At 36.0% G+C, this 20034-nt stretch overlaps 1 protein-coding gene across 7 annotated transcripts in view; it reads right to left on the bottom strand.

Moving 5' to 3' along the window:
* Positions 1-20034, bottom strand: part of ST7L (suppression of tumorigenicity 7 like) — a gene marked incomplete at its 5' end in the record, with an annotated part of 120071 nt that overhangs the window by 71507 nt on the left and 28530 nt on the right. For all 7 annotated transcript variants that reach the window (XM_082685068.1, XM_082685069.1, XM_082685070.1 and 4 more), the window contains 2 exons: positions 16486-16588; positions 17890-17962. In XM_082685068.1, the coding sequence (XP_082541194.1) occupies positions 16486-16588; positions 17890-17962 (176 nt within the window). The remainder of the gene's footprint in view (positions 1-16485; positions 16589-17889; positions 17963-20034) is intronic.

The following is a 20034-nucleotide window of genomic DNA, read 5'->3' as shown; positions in this document are numbered from 1 at the left end:
TGAGAGCAAAGCACTATGTTAGGAAACACTAGATTCTCTGGAGTGTCCTAATATAATGAGAAAGACAGATTTCTTAAGTTAATAATTATAAAAAGACTCTGCGGGGCGCCTGGGTGGCTCAGTGGGTTAAGCCGCTGCCTTCCGCTCAGGTCATGATCTCAGGGTCCTGGGATCAAGTCCCGCATCGGGCTCTCTGCTCAGCAGGGAGCCTGCTTCCTCCTCTCTCTCTCTGCCTGCCTCTCTGCCTACTTGTAACCTCTCTCTGTCAAATAAATAAATAAAAATCTTAAAAAAAAAAAAAAAAGACCCTGCTGAGTGCTTTATTAGAGGTATAAACAGTGTATGTAAGAATTTGGATAGAAGATACTTTTTTTTTAGCTTTTTAATAATGGCTTTATTGAGATATAATTCATATTTTACAATACACCCAATTAAGTCTACAACTCAAAAAAAGTGTACAACTCAATGGTTTTTAAATATATTCACAGATATGTACAACCATTACCACAGTCAATTTTAGAACATTTTCATCACCACAAAAAGAATCCCACCCTCCTCCTTTATTACCTTCTAATCCCCATTCCCCCTAAGCAACCACTAATCCACTTTGCATCTCTATAAATTTGCTTCTTCTGGCTATTTCATACAAAGAGAATCACATAATATATAGTCTATTTTAACCAGTTTCCTCCGCTCTGCATAATGTTTTCAAGGTACATCCATGTTATATCATATACCAGTACCTCATTCCTTTTTGTGGCTGAATAATATTCCATTATATGAATATACCATATTTATTTATCCATTCATTATTTGATGAACATTTGGTTGTTTTCATCTTTTGGCTATTATGGATAATGCTGCGATAAACATTAATGCACACGTTTTTATGTGAACATATGTTTTCATTTCTCTTGGATATATACCTAGGAATGGAAGTGCTGGGTCATATGGTAACTATACATTTAAGAGGTATTAATTATGATTTAGGAGTTAAGAATACATCACTTGATGGAATTTGGGATTCGAATTGATATAAAATGATGTGTAAAACGTAGGTGAACAGATTGGGCGGCAGGTTGGGGAGACACAGCAAGCTAGAGTACAGGCCAACTTAAACAAGTTAAGAAAGCTTAGAGTAAGATACATTTAAGGAATTAGTGAGTGTGCCTGTTAAAGAAGTTATAGCCCATCAGTTCTTATTCACATATGAAATTAAATCATATCTTAAATTCTTAAAGAAAATACTTGTCTTAATATTATAATCCACAACAAAAGCAGTCTAATTAAATGTACTAATTACATGAAGAAAGATGCAAAATTAACCACTTGTACATCATCTTCACTATTAAAGTGGCCAACTTAAAACTTTTCAAAAAATGTTTAGTTAGCTAAATACTTCCTCCAAAGACTAAGACCAGAGTACCTTTCCCCTACTAGACTGGTCTGAAACAACCTCTTGGGTTCTACATAATTTGATACCAAATTATGTGTCATAAGGTCCAAACCACATTAACTTCCATTATAAAAGATAGAAAGAGAAACACTCCTAAGAAATGTTATAAATTATCTATTCTCAAACTTTAAATTCTAAGTTCCTCAGGTTACACAAACTAAGGAGAAAAAGGACATAAATTTGAGCTGAAATTTCTGACACTTTGTAAAACTGCTATAAGCAGGAAGAAACAAAAGGGTGTAGTGGTTTCAAAATTGAACTTTAGTTTATTAGTCAATATATATGTACGCACTGTATTAATAGAGCTAAAATAATTTTTTCTTTTTTATGAAATGTGCCTTTCCAGCACTCACTGAGTTTAACGCTCATCTTTAATTACTCTTACTCTTATACCTCAATAAAGCTGGGGAAAAAAAAAAAAAGAATAGTTAATCTTGATGTCTCTGGCTCTCTCCTCAAAAAGTAAGAATGCAGTCTACTCATCAATTTATTTTAGCAGATGTCACAAGCTATGAGATTATTTACTAATCCAGTTTGGGGACTTAACATTTCCCATTCAGTTTCTTAAAGGAATGCAGCAAAGGTTGTGTCCTGGTCAAGCAAAGCCCATTTGCTGCCTGGTTGGGTTCTCTCCCCTTAGTGCCTTGGGCCTATGTTCGGGAGGGTAATATTCTTTCTAATCCTCTTTAATCCTTGCCCATTTTTTTAAAACACAGTAAAAGATCACTCGCACCAGGCAACTGTGGGAAAATGGACTCAAATAGCTGACCTCTGACATGACTCCTTATGTTCTTAGCAAGTGCACTAAGAGCTTCTTCAGTAGGAAGAAAAAAAAGAAAGAAAGAAAAAGAAAAAGAAAAAAGCTGCAATCACAATGCAATCTCCATCATAAAAAGAGTATCTCATTTTCAGAAGAAAACTGTTTAAATACATAAACCAAGTCCTTTCTATTAAAATTCTGCTTCATTCTACAGGTAGAGGAGACAAAATATCCCAAACGATTTTCAATGAGTTTTAGAATCCTGAAACTTTAAACCAAACCTACCTTGGTAGCAAATGGTAAGCCAAAGATACTCAGTTAACAATTATTCAGTCAAACTTAGAGAAAATATCAACTAAGTATGTCAAGAAAATCCTTTTTGTACAGCAACTATAAATCTGTATTTTCACTGTTTAATGATCTGAGTGACAATTCAGATAGTAGTCAAACACATGGCATCTTTATTAGGAACTGACTTCACGGGTTTATATTTTAAAATGTTTGCCATTTAATCACTAAAAAAAATCTTTCTTATGCTTATTTTTTCATCATGTCTTACATACAAGCAAATGTCCTTTCTAATCTGACTTTACAACAAAATAATTCTTATGTTTCAGTTCCTAATAAAACACTGAAGTAAAGATTCATCCTCAAAATATAAGGGAAATTTTTCAATTTAGAGAAAATATCTTTAAAATAGGTAATTATATGACCATAACTTATTTTATCTCCTTCACAAACTGCTACTCAGGAATTTCTTCTACTCAGCATAAGCTCTAAGTTACTACACAAGAGAAACCACATCCTTCAAATTCTACTACAGCACCTGGCACGTTACACTCACACAGTAGACACTTAAACACTTCCTAACGGACCTGACCTGATATATATAGCTAAAACATCTTCAGACTCATGTTTATATTTCAGTTTTTACTTAAGGATATTTTTTTAACTCTCTGGGCAAACTAAAAACAAAACAAAACAAACTTCTGCTATCTAGACTTTTTTTGTGAATAAGAATACGAAAGGTTGAAAACTAAAGAGTGGTTGGTTTGTTGTTTTTTTTTTCTGCTTCTGAAAGTACATGCTTAATGTACAAAAATTTAAACAGTGCAGAATTATACAGTAGAAATACTATATTAAAAGATTGGAGAATAAGAGCACCTACGTGGGTCAGTCAGTTGAGCATCTGACTCTTGGTTTCAGCTCTGGTCATGATCTCAGGTTTGCGAGACTGAGCAACCCCACCTTGGACTCGACACTCAGCTTGGAGTCTGCTTTAGGGTCTATCACTCCCTCTGCCCCTACCCCTGCTCATGCTCTCGTGCTCTCGCTCTCTCTCTAAAATAAAATAAATAAATGTTTTAATAAAAAGTTGGGAGAATAAAAAATAAAGAAAAAAGGATAATCTAACTTATATTTGTCTTGATTTCTTTACACATAAGATCCTTAAAAATTGGATCAAACTTTTATGTAACTCACGTTTTACTTCACAATATATCTTGTACATCTCTTCTTCTTATTTTTTTTTTTTTCCGAAAGTTATGTAGAGGTTTATTCTATGCCAAGCATCAGAAGTCAGACTGACCGGCCAGGGCTGCCTCCAAAGAGAGCGACCCCCTCCCCATCTCACAGGCTGGTTTTATAGGGCATAACCACAGACCCAAGGTACGTGACTTCTATTGTTAAGGCGTTTACTCCCAGAATCAATACCCAGAACCATACCAGGAACTACAGGGGCATTTATTCCCGGAATGAAGTCTGTGGATGTAAACAACAATATGGCTACCTAGGCAATATGGAGTTGCTCTGGCTAAGCAGGCCCCAATAGTTAAACAGGTTTTAACATTAAATTGACCCTAACATTCCCCCCTTTTCTTTGGAGATTAGTCAATTTTTTGACTCTTCAGACAGTTCTTGAAGATGAAAACAGGCTGACCTGAGGTGTCGTTAACCTTGAGTGTTGTTTCATCTGCTGTTTTTCTGATTTCCTATTGAGCTGTTTTAGTCTGATGAGGTGTCTCCTGGCTGCTGCTGAGTAGGAACAGGGTTAAAATTGACCAGGTTATGAAACCCTTTTGAGTCTTAGTTTTAGTCCACAGTTAGTGGGGTCTACCGGCAGTGGCTCCCATTTCTGGGGGGTATCCTTGTTTTCAGCTCATTTGACGTGACACGTGTGAATCCAAGCCCTGATGCCTTCTACTTTTACTCCCATGGGGGTCATCTCTTCTTATTTCTATGGAGATCTAGCTCATTATTTTTAGTTGTTACATAGTATTCCATTAAAGGCTGAGTTATTTTATAAGAAATAAGGCCATGCCAAAATTGTACTACCATTCTTAAAAGGCCAAAAATAATAACATTAAGAAAAACTCATAAATTAAGCAAAATGGCTTCAAAATTCCAAAAAGTGATGGGATCTAAAATTTTACTTTGTTTACTTAGGTCTTTATAGTAAAATAAGTCTAAAGTACAGACATGTCTGTTTACCAAACATTTACTAAATGCCTGTTCTGTGCAAGCAGAGTTGCAGACACAAAATGATATGTAAAGCAAGAGTTCTGCTTTTTTAGGGAACTAAGGAAGAGACATATAAACAGACCAAAAACCAAACCAAACCAAACCTAAGATATGATTAAGGCATTGGAGGAATGGAGAAGAAAGCCATTATCTCTGCTTTGGGAAAAATGGTAAAGACATAAAGACACCTCAGCAGAACAGGCAACAGATGAGCAGGATCCTGAAGAATGCGTAGAAACTTGCCATGTAGAGAAGAGAGTAGGCATATGTGCAAAGGTAGGGAGACATGATGAGGCATGACCAATCCAGGGAATAATGAGATAACGAACAAAGCAGAAGTGGCAAGGAGTAAGGTTGGAGACAGATGCCAGGCCCAGACTGTGAAGGGTTTCTATATATGCAATACTAAGGGGTTGGTCCGGATCGGATAGGTGATAGGGAACAAGGAGAGCTCTTTAAGCAGAGTAACTTTGCTATTTAGGTAGACAACTCTGTTAATGGCCAGTGTGGAGATGGAATTAGGCAGGGAGACTACTGAGAAAGATGCTTTAATTATCCAAGCAAAAGATGGAAAGTATTTGAGATTATTTCCACATCTTTACCTATATGTTTAGAAATGCACAGAAAGTGTCTGGCAATAATACAAACCAAACAGACACAGTGGTTGTGTGAGAGAAGTAGAATTGGGAGAGAAAGAATTGGATTTTTTATTTTATAAACTTCTGAAGGTTTTGATTTCTTTTTTTAAGAAGCATTCATTACTTTTACAATGATAATGAGAATTTTTTAAAGAGCAGGTGGTGAGGGCATATACTGGGTCAGTAACAGAGGGGAGGCAGTAGATGGCTAGATCCGAAAGACAATTCAAAGGTTATGAGCTAGCAGTCTAGGAAGGGCAGAAGTAAAGATTAATGATGAGAAGATGTTAACAAAGCCATAAATCAAAGTACACAAATAAGGAAGGACAGGTAAATTGGGGAAGACACTTAAAAATAAGATTTTAAAAATTCAGTTTGAGGGGCACCTGGGTGGCTCAGTTGGTTAAGCATCTGACTCTTGATCCTGGTTCAGGTCATGATCTCAGGGTCATGAGACTGAGCCCCCTAATGGGCTCTGTGCTCAACAGCGGATCTGCTTGTCTCTCTCCCTCTGCTCCTCTGCCTGCTTGTCTCTCTCTCTCAAATAAATAAATAAAATATTTTTAAAATATTCAGTTTGAGGGGCACCTGGATTGCTCAGTTGTTGGGCATCTGCTTTCAGCTCAGGTCATGATCTCAGGGTCCAGGGATCAAGCCCCGCTTCAGGCTCCCTGCCCAGTGGGAAGCTTGCTTCTCCCTCTCCTACTCTCCCTGTTGGTGTTCCCTCTCTTGCTGTGTCTCCCTCTGTCAAACAAATAAAAATTACTTAATTAATTAATAAAAAATTTCAGTTTGAGACACATTGAAGGGACTGAGGTACCTAACAGATACCCAGGTAAAATTCCCATGAGTAGATAAAAATATAAGTCTATAGACAAGGGAGGAAGCCAGTTAAAACATACAGGTTTGGAAATTATCAGCAAATAAAATATAGTTGAAGATATAAACCAAGGTTGGTACCTACTATATGCTATAGGTCCTTCCTTCTGTATTTCCTCCAAATCATTCTACTGTTATATTTGGAACAGAACTGAAATTGTTGGAACAATTTGTATCCAACTATGGACAACATACTCAAATGACTACTCAAGTCTTTTCCCTAAAAATTAAGAAAAAAATTGAAGCTCTTTTAGAAGTTATAGTTAAAAAAAGACAAATAATGTATGGTCTGAGGTCTTTTTTACTCTAAAGCCATACCTACGCTTACACTCAGATTCACTTTAATTTTGAATCGCTTTGATCTTCATAATTTATCTTTAGATTGCTTGTTTCTATTACTTTGTAAATCTTACAACAGCTTTTGACCAAAAGCAATATAATTCTGACCTGAAGTAATGATAATACTTTATAATCTTCCTCTTAAAAGGAGAGGTTAAAGAAAAAGCTCTCTGAAGGCATCTGAAATTAAGGTACTTTGCTCTTGATCAGTCATGCACATCAAGAACCAATTTATCTCTGCAATTAGTTTTCTCAGTGCACATTCTATGAGATTGGACAGGCAGGCTGAATGCAAAGAGTCCACATGGATGTGTATTAAGTGGGGAGACTAAAGACTGTTCCCAGAAAGTAAACAGAAATGCCGTATGAAAAAATTAAAAGAGAACATAATACTCATGGCAGCCTCAGGAGCAAAGTGAAAGTGATCTTATATTGAAAAGAAAAGGAAGGGAGACTAGAGAGGGCATCTGCCACAGGAAAACTCCTTTCCACATCACCCTACAGAGCAGTAACTCAAGAGATAAGCATTTTATATATCCATTCTTCCACCTAGGCCACAGTGTAATACAACAGAAAGGCAAAGTGCCTTTCTGTGCCCTAAGTTTGGGTCAGAGACTTCAACACCACTTCCCATTTCTCCTTTGATTCCTGCCATGCCACTAAGTCTCAATCAAGTGCGTGTTTCCCTCTTTTATCCTTCATATATGCTACTATAATATAGGTAGTTTGGCCAATTAAACGTATGCTTGATGCTAAAGAGCTGGTATCTTCTGTTAGTGGATGGGACTCAGAACATCCCACATGCTTCAATTCCTTGATCAATCAGAATGGATTTTTCCCTTTCTGTATCAATTTATTTTTAAAATCCCTCTTATACTTTAAAGAAACCTCCAGGCATGATCTGGTTTCTTGGCAACTCAAAACAGCTTTTTGGGGGGGCGCGGTAAAATAAATAATAATTTTTAAAAGCTACAGATACCATATTCTCAAGCTGTTATTTTGTTTTTAAATGTTCTACTTTATTCCCTCAAGAGCTTCTCTTGCCAGACTCAAATAAATTGTCTTCAGGATATTAACTAATTCAAATTAGTTTGAATTTAGTTGAAATTAGTTATGTAAAGAATAATCCTGACTCTTCAGCATTCACATCTAAGCAAGGTTCATGCTCTATCCTCATGTTTACATTTCAGGGGTGAAGTTATATTATAGTGGTATTTTCAACTATGGAGATTCACAGTGGTTTTGGACCATATTAATCAAGAGTATAAATAGCTTAGAATAATGTTAAAGAATACCTTCTTTGAGGGGTGCCTGGGTGGCTCAGTGGGTTAAAGCCTCTGTCTTTGGCTCAAGTCGTGATCCCAGAGTCCTGGGATCGAGCCCCGCATCGGCGGGGGGGGGGGGGGGGGGGGTCTCTGCTCAGCAGGGAGCCTGCTTCCCTCTCTCTGTCTCTGCCTGCCTCTCTGCCTACTTGAGACCTCTGTCTGTCAAATAAATAAATAAATAAATAAATCTTTAAAAAAAAATACCTTCTATGATAAAAAGACAAATTTAAAAGTGTTCAAAGAATTTGAATAAGCATTTATCAAAAGAAGTTATACAAATGGCCAAAAGCACATTAAAAGATAGATGTTTGACATCATTAGTCATTAAGGAAATGCAAACCAAAATCACAAGACACTGTTCACAACTACTAGAATAACTATAATGAAAAGACAAACAATAACAAGTGTTGTCATGGGTGTACAGAAGTTGAAACCCTCACAAATAACAGCACAGCCATTTTGGAAAACAGTTTGGAAGTCTCTCAAAAAGTTAAACATTGGCGGGGGGGTGGGGGCACCTGGTGGCTGAGTGGGTTAAGCCTCTGCCTTCGGCTCAGGTCATGGTCTCAGAGTCCTGGGACCAAGCCATGAATCAGGCTCTCTGCTCAGCAGGGAGCCTGCTTCCCACCGCCCCCCGCCCCCGGCCTGCCTCTGTCTACTTGTGATCTCTGTCAAATAAGTAAAATCTTTTAGGGGTGCCTGTGTGGTTCAGTGGGTTAAAGCCTCTGCCTTCGGCTCAGGTCATGATCCCAGGGTTCTGGGATCAAGCCCCACATTGGGCGCTCTGCTCAGCAGGGAGCCTGCTTCCTCCGATCTCTTTCTGCCTGCTTGTGATCTCTGACTGTCAAATAAATAAATAAAATCTTAAAAAAAAAAGTTAGACATGGAATTACCTTATGATCCAACAATTCTGCTCCTAGGTTTATAGACAAGAAGTGAAACTGCATGTTCACACAAAAATGTGTACATGAATATTCATTGCAACATTATTCAAAATAGCCAAAGAGTGAGTGGGACCAACCCAAATGTCCATCAACGGATGAATAAATAAAATGCAGTATATCCATACAATGGAATATTACTCAGCCATAAAAAGGAATGAAGTATTGATAATGCCACATTATCCTAACTGAAACAAGTCAGACAGAAAAGGCCACATATTCTATGATTCCAAATCCACAGAGACAGAAAGTATGATTAGTGGATGCCAGAGATTAGGGAAGAAAAGAATGGGGAGTGACTATTAATAGGTAAAGGGTTTCAGTCTGGGACAATGAAAATGTTCTAGTATTAGATAGTGATGACTGTAGAGACTTATGAATATTCTAAAAACCATGGAATTGTGTACTTTTTAAAAGGGTGAATTTTATGGCGTGTGAATTATCTCAAATTAAAAAAAAAAAAAAAAAAAAAGGAAAACTTCAGGCACCCGGGTGGCCCAGTTGGTTGGGCAACTGCCTTCGGCTCAGGTCATGATCCTGGAGTCCTGGGATCGAGTCCCGCCTCAGGTTCCCTGGTCCATGGGAAGTGTGCTTCTTCCTCTGACCTTCTCCCCTCTCATGCTCTCTCTCACTCTCTCTCTCTCAAATACATAAATAAAATCTTAAAAAAAAAAAAGATAAGTTCTATAAAACTTTTGATGGTTGGATAATAAAGGATATGAGACACTAGAATGACTGAAACAGGATGCTATGAATACTTAGAAGGTATGAAACATATTCTACTCTTATAAAAGAACCTATTTCTATAGTTGCTGAAAGATGCACAATTTTTTTCTTGTCTGGTGACTAAAAAAATTTTGAACCAAAGCCATAGCTAGGTAATGAAGAACAAGTCAAAACCCATGAAAACATGCTGTTCTAATTTTTTGCTATTACTATCATAGTTACTGTACACTGAAACTCATTCAGTAGATTAAAAAAATCTGTACAATCAATATTAATGAAATATCTAAAGCAAATTCATAGCCTGAAGAGATTTATGTGATCTTTCTCTATTGTGCTTCTAATAGTTTCCAGCTTTAATAAATTGCACTGCTCTAGACCTGCAGCCATTTCTGTTTTAGTTATGTGGAAAGTTGCCAAAAATATTTCCTGCTAAAACAGCTTTATCCTTTGTCATTTTACTGGTAAGAATCATACAACATTTGACAAATTTGCTTAATACATTTTTAAGAATAAATGGTTATGTTTATGTATGTATGTATGCATGTATGTATGCAAAGGCCACTGTCTGTTAGGTTAAATAAGTTATCACAACCCACAGTTGAAGTCTGAGGAGGAAAACTCCTAAAGCCCTTCATGTTTGCTTGGCTCCAGCTGAAAGGCAGGGACAGAGAACAACACTGGTGGAGGGGGATCTGAATCAGTACATATTTCATCACTTGTAAACCCCTAGCAAAAATAGTCTTACAAACCAGAGTTCTCCCAGTTCATGTAACACCAATGTTACTTAGGTGGGATATTATCCAAGTTGTTGGCGCTTAAAATTTCTCCAAAATACCTTACTAGTTATCCTGTTTGAAAATACCCAGCCTAAAGTGTGTATCCACAAACTATACTGCAAGGCTTATAGCACCATTCTACTTAGCTGGATATTTTGATAGAGTTGAACTGGCTTTGAAGTTCAGTTGGAGGAAAAATACTTAAATTTCTACCTACAAATAGAAATGATGTAAAAATGTTAAAGTATATGCATACTATATGCTAGTTAAATATGTACTTATATTAAATTATATATTATAGTTTTACTGAGATATGTATTTCATATCACAAAATTCACCATTGTAAGTATTTGGTTCAGTGATTTTTATGGAATCCATACAGTTGTGCAACCATCACCACAAAAAGTTCCCTCATGTCAGTCTGCAGTCAGTCCATACTCCCACCCCTAGCTCCAGGGAACCACTGATCTGCTTTTTACATCTATATTTTTCCCTGCTCAAGAAATTTCATATTAATGAAATCATATAACATGTTGTCTTTTGTCACTCAGCATAAAGTATTTGAGGTCCATCTAAGTTGTTACAAGTACTTATAGCTTGTTCCTTTTTAGTTCACTCACCTGTTTCCAAGTTTTTGGCTATTGTGAATAATACTATTATAAACACTTGAATACAAATCTCCGTATGGACATATGTTTTTATTGCTCTTGGGTAGGTATCTAGGACTAAAATTGATGGGTCGTATGGCAAGCATATGTTTAACTGCAAAATTGTTTCCAGAGTAGCCATACTGCAATATATGCAGTTTCTCCACATTCTTGCCAACACTTGATTTTGTCAGTCTTTGTGAGTATAGCCATTTGAATGGCATAAAGCAGTATCATATTGTACTTTTAATTTGTATTTTCCCAATGACCAATGATGCTATCTTCTCATGTGTTTATTACCTATTCATATATCTTCTTTGGTGAAGTGACTATTCAATCCTTTACTAATTACTTTTTAATTAATTTATTTGTCCTCTTATTATTGAGTTCAAAGAGTTCTTTTTAAGTTCTGGATATGGAATTTAACAGTATATGACTTCCAAATATTTTTCCCTAGACTTTGGTTTTCCATTTTCTTAATGATGTCTTTTAAGGAGCAAATGCTTTAAGGAGTCCAATTCATCCATTTTTTTAATGGATCATGCTTTTGAAGAAATCTTTGCCTAACCTGAGGACACAAAGATTTTCTTCTGTTTCCTTCTCTCAGTTGTACAATTTTACCTCTTACATTTAGATCTATGTTCCATAGTGAGTTCATTTTTGTAAATGGTGTGAAGGAAGGGTCTCAATTCTTTTTTCTCTTTTTTTCCCTTCTTCTCCAAATAGATACCTGATTGTTCCAGCACCATTTTTTTCCAGCCCCATAAAAAAGGCTGTACTTTCCCATTGAATTGCCTTGGAACTCTTGTTGAAATTCGACTGATCATCACTAGGTGAGTTTATATCAGGATTCTTTATTGTCTTCTATTGCTCTATATTTTTAATATATATTATTGATATTATTTTAACTTCTATAGTTTAAAAAGGCATTGAAATTGGGAAAGCTACGTAACTTCTAATTTTGTTCTTCTTTCTCAAAATTGTTTTGGCTATTCTATGTCCTCTGCATTTTCGTATCAATTTTAGGATGAGCTTATAATTTCTAAAAACAAGCCTAATAGAATTTTAATAGGAATTAGACTGAATCTCAGATCAGTTTGGGGAGAACTGTGGTCTGAGCCACATACACGATTCATATGTCTCCATTTATTTGGGTCTTCTTTAACTTCTCGTGTGTGTTTAAATTTTTTAAAAATCCCTAAAAGCATTATAGATTATCTAGAGCAGATTCAATCTGGAGATTTATATATTTTATCTATCCAACAATTTAATTTAATTTAAATTAAATGTCTGGAATTTCTACCACCCTCCCTCTACCCAAGTGGCTCCAGCAGTAGTTTTGAAGACCAATGCACAATGCACATTATCAGAATTGTTACTGCTGGGGTGCCTGGGTGGCTCAGTGGTTAAGTGACTGCCTTTGACTCAGGTCATGATCCCGGGGTCCTGGGATTGAGCCCCATATTGGGCTTCCTGCTCAACAGGGACCCTGCTTCTCCCTCTCCCACTGCTGTTCCCCCGCTTGCTCTCTTTTTCTCCCTCTCTCCCTCTGTCAAATAAATAAACAAAATCTTAAAAAAAAAAATTGTTACCACTTAGAATATATTTTGCATGAAAGCATTTCTGAAGCAGAAAACAAATCCACAACTATAGGGTACAGATTTTGTTATTTTCAGTGGAAATTAAATAAAAATTTTAGACACCTTAGCAATGTATTTAATTTGAATAGTTCCAATTAATAACTGCCGCTTATCCTCTCACAAGGAATAGATTTCTATCCCATCCTGAATAATAATAATAACAAAAATCACTTCTGAAATGTTTACTGTATGTCAGGCATTCTTCTAAGCACTTTAAAGATACGAACTCATTTAATCTTTTTTTTTTTTTTTTTAAAGATTTTTTTATTTATTTATTTGACAGAGAGAAATCACAAGTAGATGGAGAGGCAGGCAGAGAGAGAGAGAGAGGGAAGCAGGCTCCCCGCTGAGCAGGGAGCCCGATGTGGGACTCGATCTCAGGACTCTGAGATCATGACCCGAGCCGAAGGCAGCGGCTTAACCCACTGAGCCACCCAGGCGCCCCGAACTCATTTAATCTTAATAACAACTCTAAGGGATAAGAGATATTAGCCTCTTTTTACACATGAGGTCACTCAAGTCCAGAGAACTTGTCCAAGATCATACAGCTGGGAAGTAGTGGAGCCAGAATTCAAACCTAGGCAGTGTAGCCACAGAATCCTTTCTCGTAATCACTCTGCAGCATGAGAGAGCAGAGCATTTCATATAAAAGGATTTTCAAACCTCTGCTTCCAGTAATTGAAGACTGGACAATTCAGATCAACCCTCTCAGACAACAAAATATTTTTTAAAACATAATCAAATACATCAGAGAATTAAAAAACACTCCAAAGAAGGCAGCAACAAGAGAAGTAAGCCACATTTGGGGCTTCTTATACCATAGAGACATTTGCCAATTCTGGACAAGATGGCTAAAAAGCTGTTCAACCTTTTTGCCAGTTTTATAAGACTAAAGGAACAAAAGTCAGGAGTTCACCGTGTGTTAAGCACGAGAGCCTTGGTAAAATCCTCAGGATTGAGTTGAGACTCAGAAAGGCTGCATCCTAGGCATAACGGTAAGCCAGAAATAAAAACCAAACTTTCACAGATTTTAGCCCAATTTCTAGTCATCTGGGGAGATCAGAAAATATCAATCCCTCAAATTGAATTAAGGTGATTCTGTGTTGCTGGCTGCTGCTTCTAGGCATCTAAGAGCAAAGAAAATCTCTCCGAAAGAAGATGCTATTATCTGAGGTTCCAACTTATTTCTACAATTTTTTTCCAATAAAATAGCGGGTACATAGTCAAAGAAAATCAGGCATAAGAGAAAGAAGAGAAGACAAGAAGAAAAAATGTAGCAGAAAAAAACACATTATGGAAACAGACACAGAAGTTCCAGATATGTGGATTATCAGAGAAAGACTTTAAGATAATTACTTTAAACTATTTTCAAAGACATAAAAGAGTGTACTTTAAATTTTGGCAGAGAATTACAAACTATAAATAACACAGGAGATGTGAAAAATAAACAAAAATTCAAGAATTGAAAAATGTTTCAAAGGAGTGAAATCACACAGAGTATGTTCTCTGGCCATAATACAATTATGCAGAAATCACTGATAAAAAGATAATCTCCACATGCTTGGAAATTAAGAAATAGCTAAATGGAATAAATGTATCTCTAAATCAAAGAGGAAATCAAGATGGAAATTAGAAAATATGTTGAATTAAATTAAACAAGAAATATTGCTATCCAATGCAATTAACACTGTACTTAGAGGTTTACAGACTTGAACAACTATATTAGAAAAAAGAAAGGTAGAAAAATAATGTGTTAATTTAAGTACCTATACAAAAAGATACAGGAAATAAAAAAAATAATAAAATAGAGCCAAAGAAAGTTGAAGAAAGGCCATAAAGAGCAGAAATGAATGAACCAGGAAACAAATAGTAGAGTGGATTGACAAAGCCAGAGCTGGGTTCTTTGCAAAGAGTAATAAAACTGCTAGATTTTTGGGGAATCTGGTAAGGAAAATTAAAAAGGTAACTAGTGTTAGGATCTAAACAGTGGATATCACAACTGATCCTGCAAACATTAATAAGATAAGGATTTTATGAAATCTTTGTGCCAATAAATTTCAAAATTTTGATAAAATAAATTCCTAGAAAATGTAACTTTACAAAAACCAACACAAGAAGAAATTTGAAGAGTTATGGAATGGCTAAAGAAACTAAACTTGTAATTAACCTATTAAACTAATGAAATAAAATTTGTAGTGAAAATACTTTTCACAAAGGCAACAGAATTAGGGGTGCCTGGCTAGCTCAGTAGGTAGAACATGTGACTCTTGATCTTGGGGTTCTAAGTTTGAGCCCACACTGGGTGTAGAGATTACTTAAAAAAACAAAAATTCGATAAAGAAATAGAGAAAACTGCAGAATCAGATAGCTTTATCAGCAAATTCTACCGGTCATTCAAGGCAGAAATAATTCTAATTTTACACAAATTATACCAGAGAATTTAAAAAGGGAAAGCCACTCCTTAACTTATCTTATAAAGCCAACAATGAAAAGTATAGACCAAAAATATAGGAAAAAAAGAAAATGAACATAGTTAATGTCAGAATAGTGATTACCTTTAGGCAGGAGGAAAAAGGTGTAACTGGGAAAGGGCAGGCAGATGGGCTTCTGGGGACTGACACTGTTGCTTCTTGATCTCAGCAGTAGTTTCCACTCATTTACTTTATAATAAATCACTATGATGCTTTTTATACTTTGCTATACAATTCATAATAAAATTATTTAAATTTATGGGACTGGTTCACTTAGTAAGAGAATGGTATGAATATTTGTTGACTATCATCCTTAGATTGCAGTAATTTTCTTGATTCTATCTATATTGTTAGAGTACTAACAGACTTACAACTTCCACTTCTTTGAGATTATCTTTTAGAGATTAATCTCTTTCATGTTTATTTGCTTCCAAATTCCATTAACGCACATTACACTGGAATCAATAGTTATATTACATTCAGTAATAAAGGCACCTATTTCTGAAGATTCTATACTTTCTAACACGGAGCATTACTTTTAAAAACCCAAAACTTAATCTTGGGTGACAAGACACAAAGATTAACCAATAATTTGTGGTCTGCAATGTGTACAATATAAAGACAAATGAGATGGGTACAGTTTCATCTGGGACTAAATAAACATCAACTTGGCAGTGTTTTCTGCAAATTTCCACATCTGTTTTCTATCATTGATTATTTTAATCTATTTGTCTTCAGTCTTTGTCTATCTAGCCCTAGTTTCAAACCCAAGCATCTGTTTAGATGTAAAAAGCCTTTATAGTAACAGGAAATTTGATGTAATGATCTGAAAAATGAATGATCTTCTATTAAGACCATGCCATTTTATTTCTTCTCTGTAACTAAAGTAAAAGGAACTGCCAAATGAACACATTTCAAATTTTGTTTTGACAGCAATTACAAAGCCTATAGTGAACGACTGCTCCTATTCACCTCATTGAATACCTTTAAGATCCTCTTTACAGTCAGTAAGTATCAAAATATAATAGACTTGGGGCATCTGGGTGGTACTGTCGGTTGAGCATCCAACTCTTGGTTTCAGCTCAGGTTGTGATCTCAGGGTCATGAGAACAAGCCCTGCCTCACGTTCCGCATTCAGTGTGGAGTTGGCTTGGGGCTCTCTCTCCCTCTACCTCTGCCACTCCACCCAATGTGTATGCTCATGCACGTTCTTTCTCTCTCAAATAAATAAATGAATCCTTAAAAAAATATGTAACAGACTAAAATAATTCTGACTCAAATTATGGACACCCAAACTTTGGTCTACATGCTTTCATGAATTTGATAAACTCAAATAAAGGTAGCATTTTCATCATAAAATTTCTCACTTTTGGAACATGAGGATTAAATTCCACAGCTCTATGAATTGCTTCCACAGCATTAATTTCTGCTGTGCTTAGCCCTCTTCTGGAAGCTGTTTCAGGAGAGAATCTGTAAGAAAACCACAAAATGAAGAAATAAGTATAAAAATCCATGAATTTTGATCATAATCTAACTTCCTGAAGCAGGGGTTTCTGGTTGATAGCCAAAGCCAAATAGTAAACATGAAAGTAACACCCTTGGTTGAACATATAAAGAAGGGCAACGTGAAAAATAGAAATCTTCAAATTTAAGTAATGAAAGCCTTCAGGAGAAGTCCACTGGCATATTCTGGGAAAGGTGATAAAATAAGAAATGCTACATAGGTACATCCAGAGAATGTAATGAAATAGAAGTACATTCTTATCAAATTTTCACTGAGAGGAAACAGACTGTGAATATTCCCTTCTAATCCGTATTGAGGCATAGTAATCTAAGGCGAAAGAAAATGGTTGCCATTTGGTTTCTGAAAATCTTATCTGTGGAATAAAGAGAAATTCGTTAAGGACAGCCAAAAAGATAAGGGAAACAGAATAACTCAGAATTATAATCTCAGAACAGCATGAAACTATTTCCCTACCATACACCTTATCATTATCAACATAGCTACTATGTACTCCATGTACTTTCTAGCATTGTTTTAAGCATTTTAACACACACAATCCTCACACAACCATGCGATGGTATTATTATTCTCATTTTACAGAGAAGAAGAGACTCAAACTTATTAACATGCCCAAAGTTCCACAGCTGGTATGCAGGAGATTTTGAATTGGAATCCAGGTTTATTTAGCTCTAAAAACTGTGTTCTTGGGGCGCCTGGGTGTCTCAGTGGGTTAAAGCCTCTGCCTTCGGCTCAGGTCATAATCTTGGGTCCTGGGATCGAGCCCCGCGTCAGGCTCTCTACTTAGCGGGGAGCCTGCTTCCTCCTCTCTCTCTCTGCCTGCCTCTTTGCCTACTTGTGATCTCTGTTTGTCAAATAAATGAATAAAATCTTAAACAACAACTGTGCTCTTTCCACTACACTGTTAAGAAGTCTCAAAGTCCCATCAGATCAAGGGTTATTCAAAAGGAAATAGGGAGAAAAAAACATTATTTAAAGTCAGTGGTAAAAAACATAATACACGTTTCCCCTGTAATCTGCAAGTAGAATGTTCCTAAGAAACCTTTCCTATGCTAGAATGGCATAAAGGGAAGAAGCAATTACCATTTCATAAATGTGAGCATCCTGTTCAGATTTCTTTCAGTTAGCAAACACAGGTATTAGTGTAGGGATCTTGTAAAAGTGAAATGGCATAAAGTGAACTTTCAGATAGCAGGGGAAACCCGTATTGAGTTTAGTAGTCTAAATTACTGTAGTTTTCAATACTTACTTATCTGAAACAGTCCTTGTCTTCAATAGTGCTGCTGTGTAACAGATTGCTGCTGACTTTGGAAGGCTTATATCTGTAATTGTAATTTTCAACTTAGGTAAGAATCACAAAAAGTTTCTTAAGATAATTTTTAAATTTTTACTTTTTATTTATTTATTTGACACAGAGAGAGAGATCACAAATAGGCAGAGAGGCAGACAGAGAGAAGGGGGGGAAGCAGGCTCCCTGCTGAGCAGAGAGCCCGATGCGGGGCTCGATCCCAGGACGCTGAGATCATGACCTGAGCTGAAGGCAGAGGCCCAACCCACCGAGCCACCCAGGTGCCCCTCTTAAGATAATTTTTAATAAGAATAATTCCTAAAAAAAAAAAAAAAAAAAAAAAAAAAAAAGAATAATTCCTGGTACAAATTCAGGATGCCTGGGTGGCTCAGTTGGTTAAGCGGCTGCCTTCGGCTCAGGTCATGATCCCGGCGTCCTGGGATCGAGTCCCACATCAGGCTCCTTGCTCAGCAGGGAGCCTGCTTCTCCCTCTGCCTCTGCCTGCCATTCTGTCTGCCTGTGCTCGCTCTCTCCCCCTCTCTCTCTCTGATAAATAAATAAAATCTTAAAAAAAAAAAAAAAAACAAATTCAACAGATACACTATAGTAGTAGAAACAGGTAGACATGTAGTTGGAAGAGCTGAGTTTTAATCCTGAGTCTAGTATTTACTAGCTATGCATCCCTGAACTAGCAGCAACTTCTTTAACCTTTAATGTCAGTTTTTCTTTCTTCTCAAAAATAAAGAAATAATACTTTTCTAGCAGAGAAAATTAATTATAATTATATATATTACATTATAATTAAATTTTGTCTATGAAAGTCCTCGGAACAACAGTCAAAAGTACTCAACAAATCTTTACAATAATCTGTTAACAATAAAAGTATTCAGGGAAAAAGACATATAGATATAGAACTATTTAAAACTCTACCTATTCACAGAGAAAAACTAAGATTCAAAAAAAAAAAATTTAACAGGAGTTAAATCCAGGTAATACAACAGATGATTCTAATTTTTTCTTCTTCCAGTGTTTTTGATTTTCTACATTGTTTTAAAGGATTTTTTTAGAAAATAAATTAATCAGGAAATATAATTAATTATACCAATCCTTTCTTAAAGAACGCCCCAAATAATGTTATCAGGAGAATAGTATTAGTGGACTCTCTTGAAGTTTTAGATCCTGGAGTTATACCAGCAAATTGAGAACTAAAAAAATAAATTTGCTTTTAACTTCTACAGGATTCTAGAATGGTAAAACCTGGGGAATCATAAAAACAACTGAAAACACAGAAGCATAGCTAAGTTGTTAGTTTTATTTTATTTTAAATAAATCAGATCCTATCTGATTTTTTGTATTTGGTTCCTAAGCTTGTTCACTGTATCATAGGCAGGCCACGCATCCGATAAGTTACATATGGAAAGAATTTCTCACAAATTTCTCCATGAGCCTACACTATCGTGAAGCACTTGTAAGAATTCCAGATGTTTAAAAAAATAAACTTCTCTTTCCAAGTGTGACACATTTCAAACTTTCCAAATCATGGGGATTCCCAAACTAATGGCTAGGAACTGACAACAGAACAAGCGTGAATATGTGACCTGTAGATGCTATGTTACAGTGAAAGATGTGACCAGAAACATTATGCTAGTTAGGATGTTTCCATCTTGAGGTTAAAAGGGGATGCCTCACTCAAAATGAGGAGAACTGGCATGCATCTTAAAAATTCTCCCAACTCCATTTGTGCTAACTGGCACTGTTTAGTATAATAATAAAAATAACCAATATACGTCAACTTCTTACCATTGGAAGACTAGTAAACAAAGAAATGGAATAGCTGGATTTAAGTGTTGGCTTGCCATACTGACTGGCTGGGAGAACTTATCTTCTTTAACTCCAGTTTCCTTGTTTACTAACAAGAGTAAAACAACTTGTCCTACCACCTCACAAGATTATTATACTCCTCATATGAAATAATAAATTATACTTTGTAACCAAAAAGCATTGTAAAAATGTTACTCTGAATTTTTTATACATACCATAAAGCAACTTCTGTTAACTATCTCTGACACTCCAAAACAAATGAGGTACCATCCCATGTCCATAGCA

The sequence above is a fragment of the Mustela nivalis genome (assembly GCF_964662115.1).
Source record: "Mustela nivalis genome assembly, chromosome: 10".
In the NCBI taxonomy this organism is placed as follows: domain Eukaryota; kingdom Metazoa; phylum Chordata; class Mammalia; order Carnivora; family Mustelidae; genus Mustela; species Mustela nivalis.
The sequence above is the reverse complement of the archived record's forward strand: the minus strand, read 5'-3'. Positions and strand labels throughout refer to the sequence as shown.